At 35.7% G+C, this 21343-nt stretch overlaps 1 protein-coding gene across 10 annotated transcripts in view; it reads right to left on the bottom strand.

Annotated features, from left to right (window-relative positions):
• Positions 1-21343, bottom strand: part of LOC150104358 (intermembrane lipid transfer protein VPS13A-like) — a 2072875-nt gene that overhangs the window by 1627547 nt on the left and 423985 nt on the right. For all 10 annotated transcript variants that reach the window (XM_090396324.1, XM_090396319.1, XM_090396320.1 and 7 more), the window contains 3 exons: positions 18341-18384; positions 9900-9942; positions 4135-4326 (listed from right to left, as the gene is read on the bottom strand). In XM_090396324.1, the coding sequence (XP_090252450.1) occupies positions 4135-4326; positions 9900-9942; positions 18341-18384 (279 nt within the window). The remainder of the gene's footprint in view (positions 1-4134; positions 4327-9899; positions 9943-18340; positions 18385-21343) is intronic.

Genomic DNA, 21343 nt, shown 5'->3' on the forward strand with positions numbered 1-21343 from the left:
AAACTAATACAAAAATGGATATTATCAAGGAAATGTGCAAATTTAGACAGAGCCTGTGGGACATGTGGCCACATGACAAAGATGTCGTCTATATCCTAAACCATACTTTGAGTTTGAGGGAGAAAGGGGCAGAATTAAGTGCCAAAGTTTCAAATGGTTCCATGCATTATTTTGCAATTGGGCGATAAAGTATGGAGTCCAATGCTACTTTGATTTCTGGTGATTTCTGTAGAAATCACATGCTTATTATTAATACTTTAACTCAATTAAATTTTGAACCTTTGATAAAAAGTGTCTAAATCATAATCCTTATTGGAATTATTGGAATTACTTTCAAAGTCTTTTAAAATTGCAACTATGATTTCTTTTTATCATAATGCTTATTATTATACTTTTGACTGAATTACATTTTTTGTTACTAAAAAAGGAAAGAGGGCTAACATGTACATTAATCACCCAACCGGCCATGATGTGTATATACGTCAAGGTCACCATGGATGCGAAGTATATATTAAAACTGTAATACCATTGATATTACATTGAAATATATGATGGATACGAAGTATAGAGGAGCCATGTATTTTATCCATATTGACAGCAATGTGGTTAAGAAGTAGCAGCTTTCTCAGGGTTATTAACTGGGTTTTCCCCCGAGTCTTCAGTTGTGGCAGTTCGAGACAAACAGTTTTCAACAACATTTTTAGCACCAGGCACATAAACTTTTTAATTAAATTCTTGTACTTCTAACACTCATCTAATAATCCTTTGATTCTCATCCTTAAAATTGTTCAGAAAAGATCATGGCTTATGCAGATCTGACTTGAATATCCTGACCATAGGAGTAAATATTTTATCTTCCTTAAGGGATAAATTATTGCTAAGGTCTCCTTTTCTATCAGAGAAATATTATTTTCTGAAGCACTAAGTTTCCTACTAAGATAAGCTACTGGCCTTAAATTCCCTTCATCCATCTGCTCTAGAATGCTGCAATACAGTACTATGATGCATCTGCAGAAATATAAAAGATTTTTCGTAACTAAGGGTACATATCAGTACAGGAGGTTTAGTCAGTGCTGCTGCTTTGAAAGCCTCAAATGTCCTTTGTTCTCTAGCACTCCAATTAAACTTAACTCCTTTCTTTGTAAGGTTGGTGGGAATGTTCAAATAAATAGAACAATGGGGAATAATCCTTCAATGAAAGTTATTTCTACAAATGCATGTGACTTCTTTTACAGTCTTAGGAATAGGGAAAGAAGAGACATCATTCAGACTTATCTAGGTCAGGTTTTATTCCTTCCTGTGAAATAAGATGACCTAGACAAAACAACCTCACTCATGAAAAATTCACATTTTGAAGTTTTTAGTCTGAGTTTTGACTCATTTAACAACTTCGTGACTCTCTTGAGTAGTTTACTATGTGAATTTATATCTAGAGAATAAAGCAATATATCATCATGAAAATAAAACTCCAGAGCCTAATAGATCTGATACAATCAAATTCATAATTTCTATTCATAATGTGTGCATAATTTCTTGCATCTTGAGGCCTAGTGAGCTGAAACTTCCCCAATTGGGTAGAAAAGTAAAGTGGTATTGATCTTCCTCTTTTAAAGGTATCTGATAGAAGCCACTATTAAGATTAATTTTTTAAAAGAGTTTTGCAACACCTAATTGAGCCAAAAGCTCTTCTATGTTATGAAGAGGACAGTCAGTGGGTACTTAATTCCTATATACTATCCTTAGGTCAAGGACAAACCTATGATCATCATTTGGCTTCTCTGGGATTAAAATAGAGAATTTCACAAAGATGTTAAGGGTTTTATAATCCCTACTTTTAGATACTGCTGTAACAACTTCTTCAATCTGTCTGCACATTTAAGAGGTGTTTGATACTGCTAAACATAGAATGGTTTTTCAGACTTAACTGTGACCGAATGGTCTGCAACATTAGTCTGAGAAAATCCTAATATTCCTTCTGAAAAACAGCCACCAAATGTTTTTCTAAGTATTCATGCATTTCATTACTTTCATCTTATCAACCTCTGATGTTATTCCATTAAGAATATTGTGTAACAACTCATCATAAATGGAATATAATCCATACTTAAAAATTCTGAAGAAGATTATTCTCTACTTCAAAAGAAAAACTCAGGAATCAAGGAATCAGAGGAAAATGGACTTTTGAGAGCCTCATATTTTAGCAAAATATGGGGCTCTCAAAACTATTACTGGATATGAGAGGAGAAACTAACACTCCATGTAACAAAACTTTAAACTAAAATCACTAAAATCTATAGTAAGAGGCAATTTCTGAATAGCTTTAATCTCCTGGCTAAAAATTCCTTTTAATATTATCTGTATCCAGTATATTAACTTCATGCTGATAAATATCCTTAAGTATAGGAAAGAATTCCAATTTAATCTGTTTTTATATTATATTTAAAGAGAGATGAGAAGGTTATGAGGAAGCGATTTTTGATTTGTTTGGACAACTCAGAAAGACCCGTAGGCCAAATTCTTCAAGTGTGTCCGAAACCATTGCCTCTATAACATCTAATATATCATTTTGCAGAAAATCTTACTTCCTCTATCATGTGATGGTCCTGACTTTTTTGAGCTACTTGATTCCTGTGAGTGATTAACTTTTAATTCAGTAACTAACTTCAAAATCTTTTCCTGTGCTATGGCAAAAGATTTAACTTTAATTCCATCTCTTTATTTATTTCAGTCCTCAGACTATCTCCTTCTCTTTTGACTAAGTCTAAATTAACTGATCTACAAGATGCAAAAGGCTTCTTTTGTTTAGGAAATTTAGTTAACAGGAAATTTAGATCTTGGCTACTCTACTACTGTATGCGTATACTTTGGCTGAAATGCATTCAGACTCTCCATTAAGCCTTCCTTGTGAAAGGAAGACTCCAAAGCTTCCGTAACATTAGTAATCCTCCTCTGTATACAGTCTTTCACAACTCAGGCTTAAGACCACTAAGACCACTGTGAAATTGAAAAAATATAATTTTTTCAATAAAATCTACATCACTTTCTTCAATTTTAAAAGCATAGACTAAATTAATCAGCTTATCATAAAAATCTGATATTGTTTAATTCTGACTTTACACACAAAAATACACTTTCCAGAGATTTTATCCAAGCTCAAGCTTTTAAGAATATTCTGCAACAAAATTTTTTTTGACTTGTTCATAACTCTGAGTTTGTAAGAGCCTTCTGTAAGTGTGAAAAAAGTCTCTGCTTTTCCATGAAACTTAGATTTTATAACAAGCATGAAATGATCATCTGAATATGATCGTTTCATGCTTGTTTTAAAGATTTTCCAATCTCTCTCTCTCTAATCTTGTCTGCAGTCTAAAAAAATATTCAATAATGTACAGTATGTGCTAAATTAATATGGTCAGTTCCCACATAACATTTATCTGCCACCTGCTTAATACTTCATTCCATCCTATAGCTCCAAGCTGTCCCCTAAGCTTTTCATAATCACCAGCCTTGTAATCCCACATATATCCTTTTCTCAGAGAAGTCTCCATATGGCTGGTCGCAACCCAGGTGATCACTTTATGATCATACCCACCAAATGGAGAAAAGTACGAAATCCTCACTCACAATGACATCAGCTGATGAAATGATCACATCTAAAACTCTCAATCCTCATGTGTCTGCTTTTTACATACTGAATGAGATAGATGTCTCTCAAGAAATTCATTTTCCTTATTCCCAAATGATATCTCTTCATTCCAATCTATATCTGTATAATTAAAATATAGCGCATAATAATTTCCCTTCCCTTGTTCACAAACTCAAGTTGCTTATACATTTCTTCATCACCATCCTCCACATTTCCTGTCCTATAGCAGCATCTGACTAAATATTTCTTCCTGTCTACTTCCACCTCAAACTATACTGACTCAAAACTAATGCCACTATTTACATCTCCCATCTCCACATTGCATGGACATAACTCACCTACTATCAACAACAACACCTCCCCTCCCTTTTTATCCTTTCTATCCTCACACAAAACATCATATAATATCCTTCCAACAACTATAAAAAGCTGTTATCTAAAACTATTGAAATTTGTTCTTTTATATAAATAAACAATGTCATTTAACTTACAGAATTCTTCATTAGAGTATTCTTGTAAATCTTCCAACCGCTTTTTTTTCCTTGCCCTCATTAAACGCTTTTCCAATTCACTATTATATTGCCTATCTGCAACTGGACCTGAAAGTATTAGTATATCTTCCACATGGACTAGAACTGGATCCGTGTATAATGATGTCCATGGAATATCAATAGAAATTTTGGCTATAAAAATAAAAAAATAGATAAATAAAAATGGCGCTGCATATTGTGCATATATATAATGCTAAATGGCAAAAAGAAATATGATAATATATAACATCTTATAATATCTTAATTATAATGACTCTACATGTGATGATTGTTTTACATAATTCTAATAATAAATCTTACATTTAAACAAAAAATAATACAATGGAGCACTTACATTCAACAATGACAACTCAATGTTGAATCTTCATTAGTTACTTGTTCCCTGGTTAGTTTTGAATTGATAATGAAAATTTGATACCCAGGTGAAAATTTACTGCAACTAAACTGAGGATAGTTTTTTGGTAGGTTATTTTTGTAAGGTTTATACATTCGTTGAAAGTATTGTGTGAGCTCATGACCTAGCCTAGTGTTAAGTATTTAAATAAGAGTCACTCCTAAACAAAAACAGGCTATAATAGCCGAATTTATAATAATAGTTTTAAGAGGAGTAACATGGTTTTTTTCCAGAGTCTATACTTAATTTATATTGTGTTTGTAACCATAAAACCCTTCAACCATTGGCTGTCTACTCATAACACCCCCCCCCTTCTTCTCCCCCCCTCCGTGACACAAAATACACGTTTATAATAAAAACCGTTCCAACACATGCTCCTAACACTAAGCTAGGTCATGGGCTCACGCAATACTTTCAACGAATGTATAAACCTCACAAAAATAACCTACCAAAAAACTATCCTCACATATACCGCACAAAAAATGCACATAACATGCCTCAAAAACTGCCTACATCACAACATCACGTCAAACTTTGCTACAGTTCGCGGTAACCGCTCCATTCCTGGGAATAGAAAAATTTGCTACCGAGCTTCCCGTGCACTCATAAAGCAGGCCATACATGACAGATTCAGAAAGAAAAATCAGGCTTATTCATACATCCACAATACAAAACGTAGATTAAAAACCTTATTGTCCCCAAATGAGTGGGCAAGTTTCTCTGAAAGTACCCAAACACACATCAACGAATACGTGCTGTTAACTGAAGCTCGACACACAAAAAAATGGTTTGCCTTAACAGGCACAAAATACATAACATATACTGTTCCCAATCTTTCAGATACCACTGCCCCACAACCCACACTTGACAACTCCATCAAAAATATGTCAGATCACACCCTCACACCTGACGAACTCACCATCCTGAACAAAGGACTTAATTTCACGATATCCCCTAAATATGTACCGAAAAAAGACATCATCATTGAACTCCAAGCGAAACTTGAAAATGACCCAAACAGACACAATATTCCAAAAAATAAACAACATTATAAATAGCAAAATAATAGTAAAACCCAACATTGCCCCCAACTTACATAGAGCCCTATTATCTTTAAGGAAGAACCCTGATATCATGATTATGAAAGCTGACAAAGGAGACACTGTAGTTATCATTAACAAAACTGATTACCACAACAAAATCATGGCCGTCTTAAACGACCAACACACCTACCAAAAAATCCACAATGATCCTATCCCCGACCTCATAAAACAAATCAACAGCACCCTACACACCTTAAAAAGTCAAAACAAAATAGATAAAACCACAATGAGACACACAACCCCCCCCCCGCACTACACATACCCCCTATATGTTCAGGAACATCAAAACCCACAAGGACGGTTATCCAATACGACCCATAGTCTCCTACAAGAACACCACCACAGCTCCTTTACCTAAATTTGTTGCAAAACTCATCAAACCACTACTAACAACATCGATCTGTATGATCAAAAATACGGATGACCTATTTTTAAGTTCAACAACTCCTTATACGTTCAAATTTTCAGTCTCCCAATGGGCCAAAACATCAGTGGCCATCTAGCAGAATTATTCCTGGCACACATTGAATCACTTCTACTCCACCCTTCTCTCCCACCCGGCATCACCTTTTATGGCAGATACGTAGATGATATTCTATGCTTTGGAAAACCTTCGCACATCTCCATTTAACAAACATCCATTAACGATTACAGTAACAGGCTACAATTCACCTTAAAAACAGAACAGAACAAATCCATCAATTTCTTAAACCTGACATTAATCAGAAGCAATAACAAGATAGCTACAAAGATATTCCACAAACCCACACATATCGAAAATTACCTCCATTTCAATTCATATCACCCATATTCCGTCAAAAAATCAGTCATCCTATCACAATTTATCAATGCTTACAAATTCTCAACCAACAACAATTATCTTAACACAGAATTAAAATATTTAACACAGGTATTCAAAAATAGCAACTATCCTACACATCTAATAAATTACACGAACAATATGGCAAAATCCCGTCATAATGAAAATACAACCAAAACAGACTTCCCGACACGTATGGTCATCAAATTGCCATACATCCAAAACACATACAAAGCCTATAAATACATTTTCAAAAACACAGACTATAAGCTAGTATTCACCACGAGCCAAAAATTAGCAACTCTCCTAAAACCTAAAAAATCTCTCACACACAAAGAAATATTCGAACTCCACAACGTTGTCTACAAATTTCCTTGTCAAGAGGATTGTGACGTCACCTACACCGGCTCCACAATTAGGTCCCTATGGACTAGATTACAAGAGCACTTCAGGGATTGCAATATTCCCATTCCGGAACATCTGAACACAAAAAAACATCGCAACACCAAAAAGAAAAATAAAACACAGAGTACAGGGAAGACTGAGATTGCAGCTCATGCCCTTGAGCTAAAACATATTCCCCAAATCGACAAGGCCATAATTATAGACAAACAAGACAATGAAACAATGCTAAGAATATCCGAAACTACTGCCATAAGATGCGATGAAAATTCTATCAACGTCCACCGCCCCTACCTAATTTCCAAATGTTGGACGGTCCAGAGCCTACAATTTAAGCCACGCCTCTGGCCATGTAGCGACAACTAATGCCCTTATTTGGCAGTTGCAACTTTGCCCTAACTAGCCCTACACTCATTTCCAACAAAGTTCCAAGGATGGTCACACGACCAAAACGGCTCCACACCCCGTTAACCCACCTCCAATTGCCACAATAGTCTTTATCCTTCCTCCCCTTCACCCCCCCCCACAAAAATGTGCTCTAATTCAAAATAATATATGTATACATTTATATATATATTATTAATATTAACCCGGGTTATCTAAACTTATTTTCCTGCGTCTAAACATACCCCCACGTTGATAGAATTTTCATCGCATCTTAATCTTAATTTTCATCGCATCAGTTGTAAATTCCATAAAAAATTTATGGAATTTACAACTGTGTTAAAAAAACTTTTTTATTATCCTGACGTTTCGATCTTCACATCAAGATCATCATCTGGAGCATACGTCAATATACAAGACAAGCTTACAGTTAATAATGTAACTCAGCTTGTCTTGTATATTGACGTATGCTCCAGATGATGATCTTGATGTGAAGATCGAAACGTCAGGATAATAAAAAAGTTTTTTTAACACAGTTGTAAATTCCATAAATTTTTAAAATGAATAGAGATGTGAAAAGAGAATGGGGAGTGCTGTTATTGATTGCAGAGGAATTGTGTCCACAAAGAGTGGAAGTTGATAGTGCATGCACGGATTTTGAATCTGTGTGGTGCAAAGTCAAAATAAACAGGTTAGTATATCTTAGTATATCTGATAGGATGCTGTTATAGATCAGGGAATGCAGAGAATACTGATTGTGAAATGTTTAGGCAAATTAGTTGGGCATGTAAAAAGAAGGTGATCCTGATGGGAGACTTTAATTACAGTGATATAGACTGGAAGGAGTAGTGTACGGGAACAAGGAGAGAGAGTTTGTGGAATTTCTGAGAGATAAATATCTTAAGCAGCACGTTATTGAAGCAACTAGACGCCTTCGTGTTTTGGATTTGGTGATAACTTCACAACATGTAGTTGTTAATGAATTTGACACTGCTGCTAGTTGCAGAGAGTGATCATGAGGTATTTGTTTGGGAAGTGATGAAACAAGAAAAGGTCACTGCCAAAAATGGATACATGTGGAAGTATAAAGCAGATGATTATAGGAAGCTCTGTAGTCAATTAGCATCAGTATGTTGAGAAGATGAGTTGAGCAGAAAAGATGTTGACAATGCATGGAAACTCACAAGGCAGTATCTGACAAAAGCAATGTATGACTACATACCGAGTGTTAAGCAAGTAAATAGGAGTGAAATGGATGAACAGCAAAATCAAGCAAGCTGTGCTGGAAAAGAAAATGTTATGGAGGAGGTACAAGACAGTTGGTGGTGATGATTTACATGAAGAGTAAAGTGCAGGCCAGAAAGGTGACGAGCATGGTAAAGAAAGAAAAGGTGCAGTATTAAAGAAGATTGGCTGGTCAGGCCAAGGTTAACTCAAGAGAATTTTTCTGCCACATGGCAAGCAAGAGGAAGATTAATTATGGCAGACTAACATTGGTGGATAGCCATGGCAGCAGACTAACAGCTGCAAAAGATATAGTGGAATTACTGAATGAGAATTTTATCAGCATATATAATGCTGGTATAAATGATCTGGTACAATATATAGAAGAGAGGGGCAAATAGGATAAATATTAGGATACTGGTTATGCCCTTCACCTAGTTATTTAATTTATTTATTTATTCATATGGAGTTTCCTCCCTTTTCTCCCCTGTCCCTATTGGGGCGAGTTGAGCCCCCTCATGAGGGATTAAGTATTTATGGCTGTAGATCCGTGTGTTCACAGGGCCGGTTTGCCTGCTAGCGAGATGAAAAACACCAGGTAAACTGGGGAAAAAAACCAGCTGTCCATGCCCAAGACCAGCTAACTTGGCTATGGCTGAAGAAGATCCTTAAGCTCCTCACGTCAGCGACGGGAATCAAAGCCAGGACACTCCTTCCCCAGGCATATGGTTGCAAAGCGCATAGCCACTAGGCTAACCGCGTGGACAGTTATTTAATGAAAATCTTGTAGTGGGTAGGGTTCCTAAGGAATGGAAAGAAGGCAAAATAGTACCACTCCAGAAGCATGATTCTAACAGAAGTCTCCAACTATAGGCCAGTCTATATAACTGCAGTTGTGGTTATTCTGTTATCTATATTCAACAGAATAAGAACTACTTATTCTGTTATCAATATTTATTTTAATTTGCTATCTTCACTAAAAATTGTAAGTATTTATCTTGCACTACAAACTGGTCACGTCTGTGAATGAGTAAAATGTTAATAGTGATTGCTAGCTCATCTCAGAGCCATATACTTAGTTGCTAATGAGTGTCAGATAATGTGATTTACTGTAATGATAACTAATCTCTTTACAACAAATAAATGTTCTGTGCCAAGAGAGTTATGAATGATAAGAAAATTGCTGAATAAGAACTTAATAACATAAGCAATTATACAAATTTTCCTCAAGAGGGATTATAATTCCTGATTAATCAAAAACTACATTCCCTTTATGATAAATTAGATATTTATACCACTGAGGAATGAAGTGGATAGGAAAAAATAGTGAACATCACTCATCACATATTTTAATTTAAAAAAATTGTTTTATACTTACCTACACAACCAGCTTTTACTTCAATTGGCAAGTCTAACTCATACTAAAATACAAAAGAAGATATTTCAGTACTTTAATTTGTTCATAAATGTTTAATCTTACAAAAATTTATATCAGAATATATATACTAATTTAATTCATACACTTAATCAAAAAAGAGTGCCACAATTTTTTGACAACACATTTCCTCAAACACTACATGGGATACATTAAGATAATGATTATAAAAGTGTAGTTCATGGCCAATATAAAGAATCTTCTAGATGGTTTGTAGCCTGGTCCAAAGTCCCTTGGCTTGCACTGCCACAGCTGAATCCACACAAAAGAGCAGACCAAAACACAGCAAGTTAACATAAGCACGTGTAATTTTATAAGCACTATGTATGTTACAACTGGTTTTATACATATGTAAACTTTGTACTGGTTTCAAAAAAATTAGTATTATCATTATTCCAGACCTCCATCAAGTCACAACTCATCAAAGCAGGCTCACCTTAGACAACACAAAGTTTGTCACACCAGATTACCCCTTAAACCCATTCACTATCCTGTCAGATAATGCATTTCATGGTCCAACCATAATCCATGCACAAAAGCCATTTCTCACTCTCTCTTATTCACCACTTCTGCATGCAACTTTCAGGAATAGTCCCTTGTCCCTTTCAAATCCAAATGTTTTCCACTACATGAAAAACCTCCTCAGTGTAAATCCTGTAAACATCTTTCAGCAGTTGTCTCAGTCATCTCAAACTTTTGTTTTCTCTCCACCAAATTCTGCAGTTTACATGAGTTCAATCTGTCTTCATGACCAACTTGTGCAGTAATGATATCATTCCTGTAATCTACCTCATGTTGGAAGTTTAATGGCATATTTACAGCACTAGAAAAAGACTGAAAACTAATTTTAATGCTTCCATTATTTCATCTCAATCACCAAGACATCTTCAGGGATTACAAATAACTCTTGTAACACACACACACAAAGACAACACAATACTAAATGAAGCATGTGGGTGACTCTAAAGTCCTATATACAGATTATTAAGAAAGAAAGGATTCCTATATATAGAGGTGGTGTGCTCTCTATGGGCATTTGTAAGTTGCCTAGGATGTAAAGTGGGACCTCTGACAATTATTGTTTCCTAAATTTTGGGAAGTTTTATGCATCCATATTTATTTAAATTCAGTTGATTTCAAAGTGCCACTGCAGATTCTAAAAACAGTCTTTCCTTTTTAAATTTACTATGGTGGAGCATGGTGGTTTTCTTCCAGGAGATCCTGGAAGTATCCAGGATCTCCTGGAAGAAAACCACCATGCCCCTGTGGATTTTATTCAATACATGGTCAGTAAGGTCAGATTGACCATAGTCGTGATTGCCAATGTACGATTTGTGTTCTTATAAACAGATGGTAGCTGATCTACCTGTCTGTCTGAAGTAAGCCAACCTGCAGTAACAGGATACTTTATATGCTCCAGGCACTGAGATAGCAGGGAGCTGATCTTTGGTAAAAGATAAGGGTAGCAAGTTTCCGGTGGGACTTAAAAGCTGTGTAGAAGTTGTAATTTTTTTTAAGACCTGGCTATTTTTTTGATGAGCTTCTGATTTTCTGTCTTCTGATGTGAAATATTCCATTAAACCTCCAATATGATGTCCTCTCAGCACTTAAGCCTTAACACACGGATTCTGTTATCTACCTCTGTAGCTTTATTTCCAAGGTTACTTCATCCTCTTCAAAGCCTAGACCAGATATGGACACTATCAACCAGATGTGGTCTGCTCAGGGCATTATACAATGAAATCACCAGTCTTATCTATGTGGGTCAAAGTACTTTTTAGTATTGCAGAAATCATGTGTTTTTTTTTATGTGACACAAACTCGAAAAAGCTTATAAGTCTATACTGCATTAATACTATGAAGAGTCAGAGGATTTTTTCCTATTTTTCAATTAATTTTATGATTTTGTATTTTTATTGAATTTTATACAGGAATACCTTTTTATAAAGGAATGACAGCTCACTTAAAATCAGATCCTATGCCAGGAACAAATCCTGAACTCTTGAATCTCATGTTCCTTCTATCACACACATGTTGCCAAAAACATTTATCCCTCACAAAATTCCAGAAATTTTATTCCCTTCTTCCAAATTTATACTTCTATAGTTAAAATCTCCCATAATAATCACTCTCACTTTGCACTCGCCAAATTGATCTGCCTAAACATTTCCGGCTCATCACCCTCTGTTTTTCCTGGCCTATAACAATATCTTACTAAATATCTTCTCCTATCCACCTCTACCTCAACACCACACTTTCAAAACTATTAGTGTCATGTCCTTCCAAATTCTGCACACTGAGAGGACTCAACTTACCACTTGCAATCATCCACCCTGCCAACTGTAGTTTCCCTCTCCTATCCCCATTTCCTTCCTTATTCAAAAGTAGTGCATCCCAATACATACAGATCTCGTCTGTTCTCAAATGAACTCTAGGCATCCACATAATCCATGGTGCTCTTTCAACACATTCTTGCTATCATGACATTCATTACTGATGTTCTTCTACTTAACTCTGCGTTATCATATCTGAGTACACTATCTTTCCTCTCACACTCATCCGCTGTACAATGACTAGCATTAAAATCAGATCGTTTGCAACTGGATTCACACTGCTTCTCAGGTTATTCATATCCACCATCACTATCATTTCATTCGCATTTTCAACTTCACTTAATAATCACACATAATCACACTCTCCATCATTCCTCTAGACATGCATTTCTCTAGCATTCTATCTTGCACTCCATGTGCTACTGAATCTCCATACATCGCATCCCTCACTGCTTCATTCATTCGTTGCTAACCTTCATTCATCCCCCTCTCCCTCCCTCCACCAACACTCTGTCATTACTCTTTCACTTACCTGCCTTCCTCTCATCTCTCTATTCCTTGCTCCTGTGCTATCCTGCTTTCTTCTTATTTCTTCTCTTCCTCTGGTTCTCATAATCTCTCTCTATCTTACTCTTACTCTTGTTTGTCTTGAATCACTTACTTTCCCTCCTTCAAATCTCTTCCTTCACACTTCTCAGCTCACTTTTCTTACCTTCTGCCTCTTCTCTTAGCAACTCTATTCCTCTCTCCAAACATTCTACTCTTGCTCGACACTCACCCACCCAATGAACAATCTCCCTAAAATATTTCAAGGTGTGATTGATAAAGATGCAGCCAATCATTGTGTCTTCAAAAAAACTCATAACAGAAGAAAATTATGGATCAATGAAAGTATATTAAATTTGTTCAGCAAAAGAAGACATGAAGAAAATGCTGCTGTTGTTATTTGGAATTATGGCTGGAGTAATCAAGACACAAGGCCAGCATTATTATGCCTGTTAATTTGCTTGTATTCATTTGTCTGGTTTTCAGTATGGATGAGGAATCCTGTCACCTCCATTATGAGACTGCCTACTTCACCTTCAGATGAAAAACTTTATAAAGGTGAAGAACCTTTATAAAGTGATTCAAACACCAGATTTCCAACCAAAGGGCATCAATAATATCAACTAAACTATGGAGGCTCCCTAGCAAGACATAAGGAAGACTGTGAAATTTTGATCAACCAACCAATCTAAACAATAACGCTGGCATAAAAATCCAAAGAATATGGATGGCACACATTTAGCTCACATAACTTCATTTGAGTTCTCACAAATCTTCAGTTTAGGTCACTAAGAAATAATTTTAGCTCTTATTGAACAATAACATCATTACCGTTTTTGTTCTAATTTATCTGTAAGTAATATCTAGTTTAATTTATCTCTTAGTGATTTCCAACAAAACAAATAACAGGACTCTAGTTTTCATGTAATAAGGCTCTTAAACAAAATTATTATTATTATTATTGTTGTACAGCATCTCCATGGAGCCCAAAGACTCATTGCAGGAATCACAAACTATCCACACAATATATATCATACCTTCCTTTAACCCATTAGCAGACAAAGTGCTCACAACCAACTCTGACAACCATTTCCATTCAATAATATCAAAAGCATGCCAAAAGGCCAGAGAAACTTTGCTTAACAAAAAATGAAAGGAAATAGAACACACGACCTATGTTCGTGTGTTCTATAAAAAATGAATGATTTGTGGAACTTTTCAATCTAGGATAATGAGATAAAATGTTATATTAAACTGAAGAAAATTAAGAAAAGGCAGATAGAATATCAAATCTTTTCAGTGATGAGGAGAAAAGAAATATATCAGACACTAACTGTCTTGAAGATGGTTCTCCAATACTAAAAGAAAAGATATGGTGTAATTAAAACAGGAAAGTCACTAAGTTAAGATGCATTCATACAGAAATGATAAAAGCCCTAGCACATCTGTATGAATGTCACCTAGATGAAAGTCGAATGGAAGAGCTAAGAAAATTACATAGCTACAGATGTGAAAGCAGATATGTCTCCAAAAAGCTTTGCAATTTCAACTTTACGAACATCTCAAAAAAAAAAAGGTGGAACTGAAGTAAAGATTGAAGGCTAATCAGCTTAAGGAGCCACCTAACAAAATTACTATTAAAATTTTACTGGAAAGAATTAAATCAAAAACATTAAAATGAAATAATGGAAATCCAAAGTGAAAACACAGGAAAGATGAAAGGATATTTTCAATATCAAAATGTTTCGAGAATTTAGGGGCATGTATTTGAATTATAATATCAACTCATGGAACTTGTAATTATTTTTATACTGGTGCTGAATATTACTATTTACATAATGGATCATTTCCATTCTTATTTCATTCCACTTCAGTCATCAAAAATAAGCCATATATATATATATATATATTATTTAAGGTGGAAAATTCAAAATCCTGTAATACGTCATTTCTCACAATATTTTAGTCTCAAATAAAGTATCTGATACATCACCAGGTTGCAAAAAGCTTCAATATTTTATTTCATCTTTACCTTAGGTGATCATTATTCCAAAAACAAGTTAAGTCTTTCAAACCTTTTAGGATTAGCCATGCTTTTCTTGGAAATTATCTCAAAAACTAAAATCTTTTTTTTCATGAGGTTAAAGAATAGAAGAAGCAAATGTAAGATCATTGAAAATTCTTAGAAAAAAATTCCTTTATCCATTATTTTCAAATAGAATTTTTGAGTATTTTATGGAATTTCCTGCTACAGTAAAACTTTTACATTCTTTTGCTTGTATCTGTTCAGTGCAGTGGTGGTGTGTCTGTGTGGGAAAAAGGGATATTCACAAGTCCACCCACACACGTTTAATTAAGTTCATAAGGACAACACGTAATTTTTTCAAAACTAATTTATTCAATCATCCATAATATAATACCACAACTGCAAAATGAAATATTGTTTCTGTGTTACAAATCCGTTTATATTCATTGTTATTCTTTCCCACAGATGCATCAATCATATGCAAATAGATTGTTGTGTCAGAAATAACTGGCCCACTATAAGTCAGCCATTTGTTTCAGACACAACATGAGAATATAGTATTGTAACATAAAGACATGCTTAAACTCTCAAGAGCAGAGGCAGAGAGGTAATAAATAACTTGTAATTGAAAGGTATATTAACTTAATCGATAATATTCTTGTAGTGTAATCCAAATACTGTTTTAGAATCATACTCAATACAGGGAAAATTATGTTAACCAATCAGCAGAAGGTCTGATCACTACGCAATAGTCCATGACACAGCAGAAAACCCGAAACATCATCCGGTAACCCCTGCAGTAACAGTTCTGTCGAGAAGGCCGCCGAGAAAAGGACATGACCTCATCGTTATCTGACAAATCAAAGACGGCTGAGTGAGTGATGTAGACAGAGAGTGAGGACACTCACCACTGAGATATAAGGAGCGCCACGCACTTCAAACGCTTCTTGTTTCTGCATTTTTCTGTGTTCCAGTTCGAAATCCGTGAGGGCTGAGGAAGCTTGTTGCCGGTGTCCAGCAACCTTCCACGTTGCTGTGGGACCCAATGTGTTCAGGATGTCCAACTAAACAACAGGGAACCAGCAGATAGGGCCATCGGTGAGTTTGCCGCCAATGTGATGATAGCGAAGGAACCACACTTCGAAAAGAATGAATAGAGATAGACAGCGGAGCAACAAGGAAATCTTGCCACATCCAAGATAGGACCAGATCTAAAACAAAGGAACCATTTCGCTAAGGAAAATAGCCAGTAAGGTGCATATCTTTTACCCTATATATATATATATATATATATATATATATCAAGTGCTGTAAAACCAAAGAGCAAAAAGGAGGAGAACTTTAAGCATAACCCTGCTCGACCCAACTAGAAGATCTGTTTTTGGACTGAACGTCTTGATAGAACATTCCTGTTGTAATTTGTAATTCTGTGTACGAGTGAAGCTATAGTGCGATAGTTAAGAGATGATTTATTATATGAAATACAACGAGTAAAGGCACTACTCTGTACATTAAGCCTGTGACTTGTATAAGATTTATAGCAAGGAGTTTTTTTTTTTTTTTTTGCAAAAATAGTAATTGATAAAATTAAGTGAACATATCATGTGTAATCTAATTAACTTTGTATTGCCAAAGCTTGCATAACCACTGGAGTATCATTTAATCTTAACACAAACCACGGAAATAAGATTGATTAACTGATGCTCCTGGAATATAATTGTATGAGCCTGCATATTAAGAAGTATGTGAGAGGGATTGAGTGAGCTTATTGTAGTTGCGTGAGCATTTGTGCATGAACTTATTTCTTTTATATTATTATTACATGATTTCCTGTATATGATTTTTAGTTGTATTAAAATGCATTATTTTAAATCAAAGTTTGTACATTCTGTTGTTTGAGACTGACTTACCACTTATAAAAGTTCAAACCTGTGTAAGTGGTGGGAGACATTTGATGTAAGATAAAGATGGGAGCCACGACTGCACACCACGTGTTCCCAATGCTAAATAATATTGTCGAGATAGTTAGCAGAGCAAGCTTAAGTATCAGGAACTAGTTACCAGCTGGAGCAGTCGATCTAAAATAAATAAATTTGTCCGAAGCTAACTTCTGGTACAAGTAACCTTAAGATATAAAACTAAAAATAGAGGTAAAGAAAAGAAAGAAACAATAAAAGATAGTACAACAAAACTAGAGAAGGCAAAGACATAATAAGATTCATATCTGATTAATGCAGGTTGAAATAAAATTACCTACACCTTGAAAAATTTTAAAATACAAACAAATATAGAATTTCTCATAATTCTCAGTTACTTATATAACCAGAAAGGAGGGGGGGAAATATTTTCCTTTCTATACAGAATTGGTTTCTCTGGAAATGTCATATGCCCATCAGATACTCAAACAGTAAGGATAGGATGATCTGCTGAGTCCTACTACCCATGAGAAAGTATGCAACAGCAACATGACATTTTAATGTGCATAATGAAATTATGCTTAGAGTCCTTTCATAGTCATTCTTCATAAAACTACACCTAAAAGTACAAATAATATAGATTAAAATGCCATTACAACCTTAATGTTACTTTTAAACATCTACAAAATTAAGAAAACAACCCTGGGGTGTAATAAATCCATTGCACCTGTAACCTACCTTATATTGGTGAAATTTAATGCACAACTCAATCCGTAAAAAACATTAAATGTAACAATTTTGGTAAAGCAGGCTTCTTAAATCATGCTTGTAACACCCTACACCAAACTGATTGAAAAGGTACCTGTTCTTTACATTATACAAAAATTTAAAGAAAAAATTCAAATGAATGCAAATCCTTAACCCAGAACCGAGACTTATCTTAAATGTGGTCAAAGGCACTGCCAATTCCCTAGCACCTTCTCATGAAACTCGAGCTGGTATACCATCTAATCCCATAGCTGTATTCACATCAATGTTCTGTATTTTGCTATGTACCACCAGTTCATTTACCTCAGTTTTCATATAATCCTTTTTGCTTCTTGTTAATGCAACATCTCCACCTGGATGATATACTCTTGCAAAGTGATCACTTCATAATTCTACTATATTGCCTGATTCAGTTACTTCCCTAAAATCAACATTCATTAATATCATTCTGCCATAAACATTCTTCCTTTTACTTGCAACATACCAAAACTTTGGTATTCTCTTTGGCCTATACTGCTAAGTAGAAAAGATTATCAAAACAAGTGTTCTTTGCCAGGATGGCATGAAAAATATCTAGAGAAAAAGTACCTTAGAAGACAGAAATATGAGATCTGATAATATTAGAATCTTGACAGATAACAATTAATTTGAAGGAAATTTTTCAATAGGAAGTTAGCAAATAATGATGTTACTTTTTCACATATTACTATCTCTGAGGGCACACCTTTATAATTTAAGAAATTAAAAATTTTATCTTAATCATAATAAAATTAAATGATCTATTGCCAAACTCACCAAAGCTTCTGGCTTCAACTTCAACTCTGTCAGTTGAACAGTTCCTAAAAAATAAAAATAAAAAATAAATAAATAAATAAAAAAAATACATTAATACATAATAGGAAATTTGAACTCCTCTTACTAATTTTGTGTTTTAAGAAAATTATACATGATACCATCTTCAGTTCTACAACACTTGGAGCACTGGATTTTAGACCGTGAATATTTCTAAATTGCATTACATTGCATGGACTACTAAATTCCTTTAAAAAATAAATAAATAAATAAATCCATTAATACATAATAGAAAATTTGAATTCCTGTTACTAATTTTGTGTTTTAAGAAAATTATACATGATACCATCTTTAGTTCTACAACACTGGGAGCATAGGATTTCAGACTGTGAATATTTCTAAATCAGGGATGTCCTCTTGCATATTGCATTATATTATGTGGGCTACTAAAGGCTGTCGAAGCACAATATATTGTGAATTGAGTTGTGCATTAAATTTCACAGTCAAGTCATCCCCAACTTCCAGCGATATAGCCTGTTTCCACAAATGAGACTTTGGCGAACTTGGCAAGCATTACCGTCACAAATGTATATCTTCCCTAGTTGGAGGAAATGCCAACTAGACCTCTAGGCGAGAGATGTCTTTCATCACCCAGCGAAATACCACCACCTTGCTTATTAAAGACCTAAAGTAGTTGTAGCTAAGTTTGGTCACCATCCAGTTTCTGTTTCCCGCCACTCTTCCCACATGAAGTGATAGTGATGCCCTCAGTGGCATACCAATCTCACTGTAGGGCCCCAAACCTTTTCCCATTCGAGAGTGCAGCAGCAAAATGGTTCTGCACACTGGACACTGGTTAGTACACAAGACTGAACCAGGTACTAATGAACCTGGAGGCGTCTCGATCAGCTAGCAAAAAATCCTGCAACCACATATTTTGCCAGTTCGTGACTGGAGGAAGACCAAATACTGTGGCTGCATGGGGAACTATGAAGGCCATGCATGGACAAGAGAATGACTCCCCTCTGTGTGGGTGATATGTTTGTGAGTCTATCACCTCTCACTGCATTCCCCACTTCCTTTTTATCTTTTCCTCACCAAAATATAATAAACCACAACTGAAAGAAATGAGTTTCTACTGTGGATCTCAAAAATTCTCCCACACAAAATAGTTAAAATATAAAATAAAAAATGTAAAAAACATTAAAAAAAAAGAATCATAAAAGACAAAAGAAACTAAACAACCCACCAACACTAATTCTTACTAAAAAATAGTTTTCATATGAATGATGTGCACCACCACCTACAGTCATCTAAACCAGAACTATTATTCCTTTCAGAACCCGAACTAGCAACCCCAACAGCTATTTTACACCTCAACTGCCCAAACTACACAGCTTTCTACCACAAGGGTGCACTTGTGCATTTGTCAGAAACATACCATGCTGGAGACTGCAAATCCTTGAATCTCCATTGTGTGATCTGATATGGCTCAAAATTTCTCTACCAAATCAACCAGCCCTTTTCATATGCTCCCTCTATCACTCTCCAAACTCTGTCAACACTCTGACCTCTTCAACTTTCTCTCCCTAAAGCTCGACTTTCTGCAGTTTAAATACCCCAATAGTGAGGCTCATCCTTCTTGGGGACTTCAGTGTCCACAACTCATATTGGCTACCCTCCTTCAGTTTCACTGATTTTCTCAGGGATACTGAGGTATTCACCATCAGCAATCACATATCTCAGATCATCAATTTTCCTACCAGAATACCTGCAGCCCCCTGTAATTTGCCAACACACTTGACTTCTTCCTAACGAGGTATACTGTGGTTGTCAATTCTCTTGGAAACTCTGACAACCTCATACAAGTCTCTTTTGTCACAGAACAACCTTCACCCACCAGTTCACAGACTTGTGTCCTTTGGCACTACAAGGGTGCCAAACTGGGTGGACCTCCATAACTTCTATTCCTCCTTCCCATGGTCCAACTACTGCTTCAGTTCTACTGATCCAAATATCTGCTCAGACCAAATAATAAAAATCATCCTCACAGGAATTAAGGCTTTCATCCCTTATTCCACTCCAAATTCTCAGCTCCCCATCCAAGCCTTCGTTCTCAAAAAAGTGCACCAATACTGTAAAAGAGAAAAGCCCTGCTTACCACTATTGGCTTAAGACCAAAACTCCAGCTGCCCTCTCTGCCTATACTGCACCCCACAACAGTTGGTAAAGAATCATCACCAAGTCCAAATCAGACTTTGAAAGGGTCAAATGCTGCAAACTTGCCTCCTGCCCAAATGGCAGTTACTACTTCTGGTCCCTTGCCAAGGCTATTGGGTGCAACTTTTGCCCACCCAGGTTTCCACCACTCTCACATCCCAATGGTACTGTAGTCACCTCACCAAAAGATAAGGCCAACTTACTGGCATCACTCTTCTCCCAATTCCTGCATTGATGACCTGGGCAAAGTTCCCTCCATAAAAAAACAGCTCCCTTCATAGCTTCCATATTCTTCTGACATAAAGAAATCCAAATCCAAAGATTTCTGAATGATGTGAATACAAACAAGGTATCTGGTCCTGATGGTATTCCACCTATTGTATTAAAAAATTGTGCCCCAGAACTAACACCTATCGTGTATCATCTCTTTAATCTATTCCATTCAACTGGCATCTACCCTACAAAATGGAAACATGCCCGCATCCAGCCAATCCCAAAGAAAGGTGATAAAAGTCAACCAACAAACTACCTTCCAACTGTTCTCATTTCTGTTCTCAACAACCAATGTGTGAACCACCTAGAAACATATCAACTAATCAGTGACCAGCAGTATGGATTCTGTCACACGCAATCAACTGCTGTTCTTCTTGCTTTCACCACCCACCTATGGACTTAGGCCATGGAGAAATTTGGAGAAACTCCCATGGTTGCCCTTGACATTTCAAAAGCATTTGATTGGGTTTGGCACAGGGGCCTACTCACCAAACTGCCATTCTACAGTCTGCT

The sequence above is a fragment of the Typopeltis vanoorti genome, chromosome 8 (assembly GCF_054136105.1).
Source record: "Typopeltis vanoorti isolate ZY-2024b chromosome 8, IOZ_Tvanoo_1.0, whole genome shotgun sequence".
Lineage (NCBI taxonomy): Eukaryota > Metazoa > Arthropoda > Arachnida > Uropygi > Thelyphonidae > Typopeltis > Typopeltis vanoorti.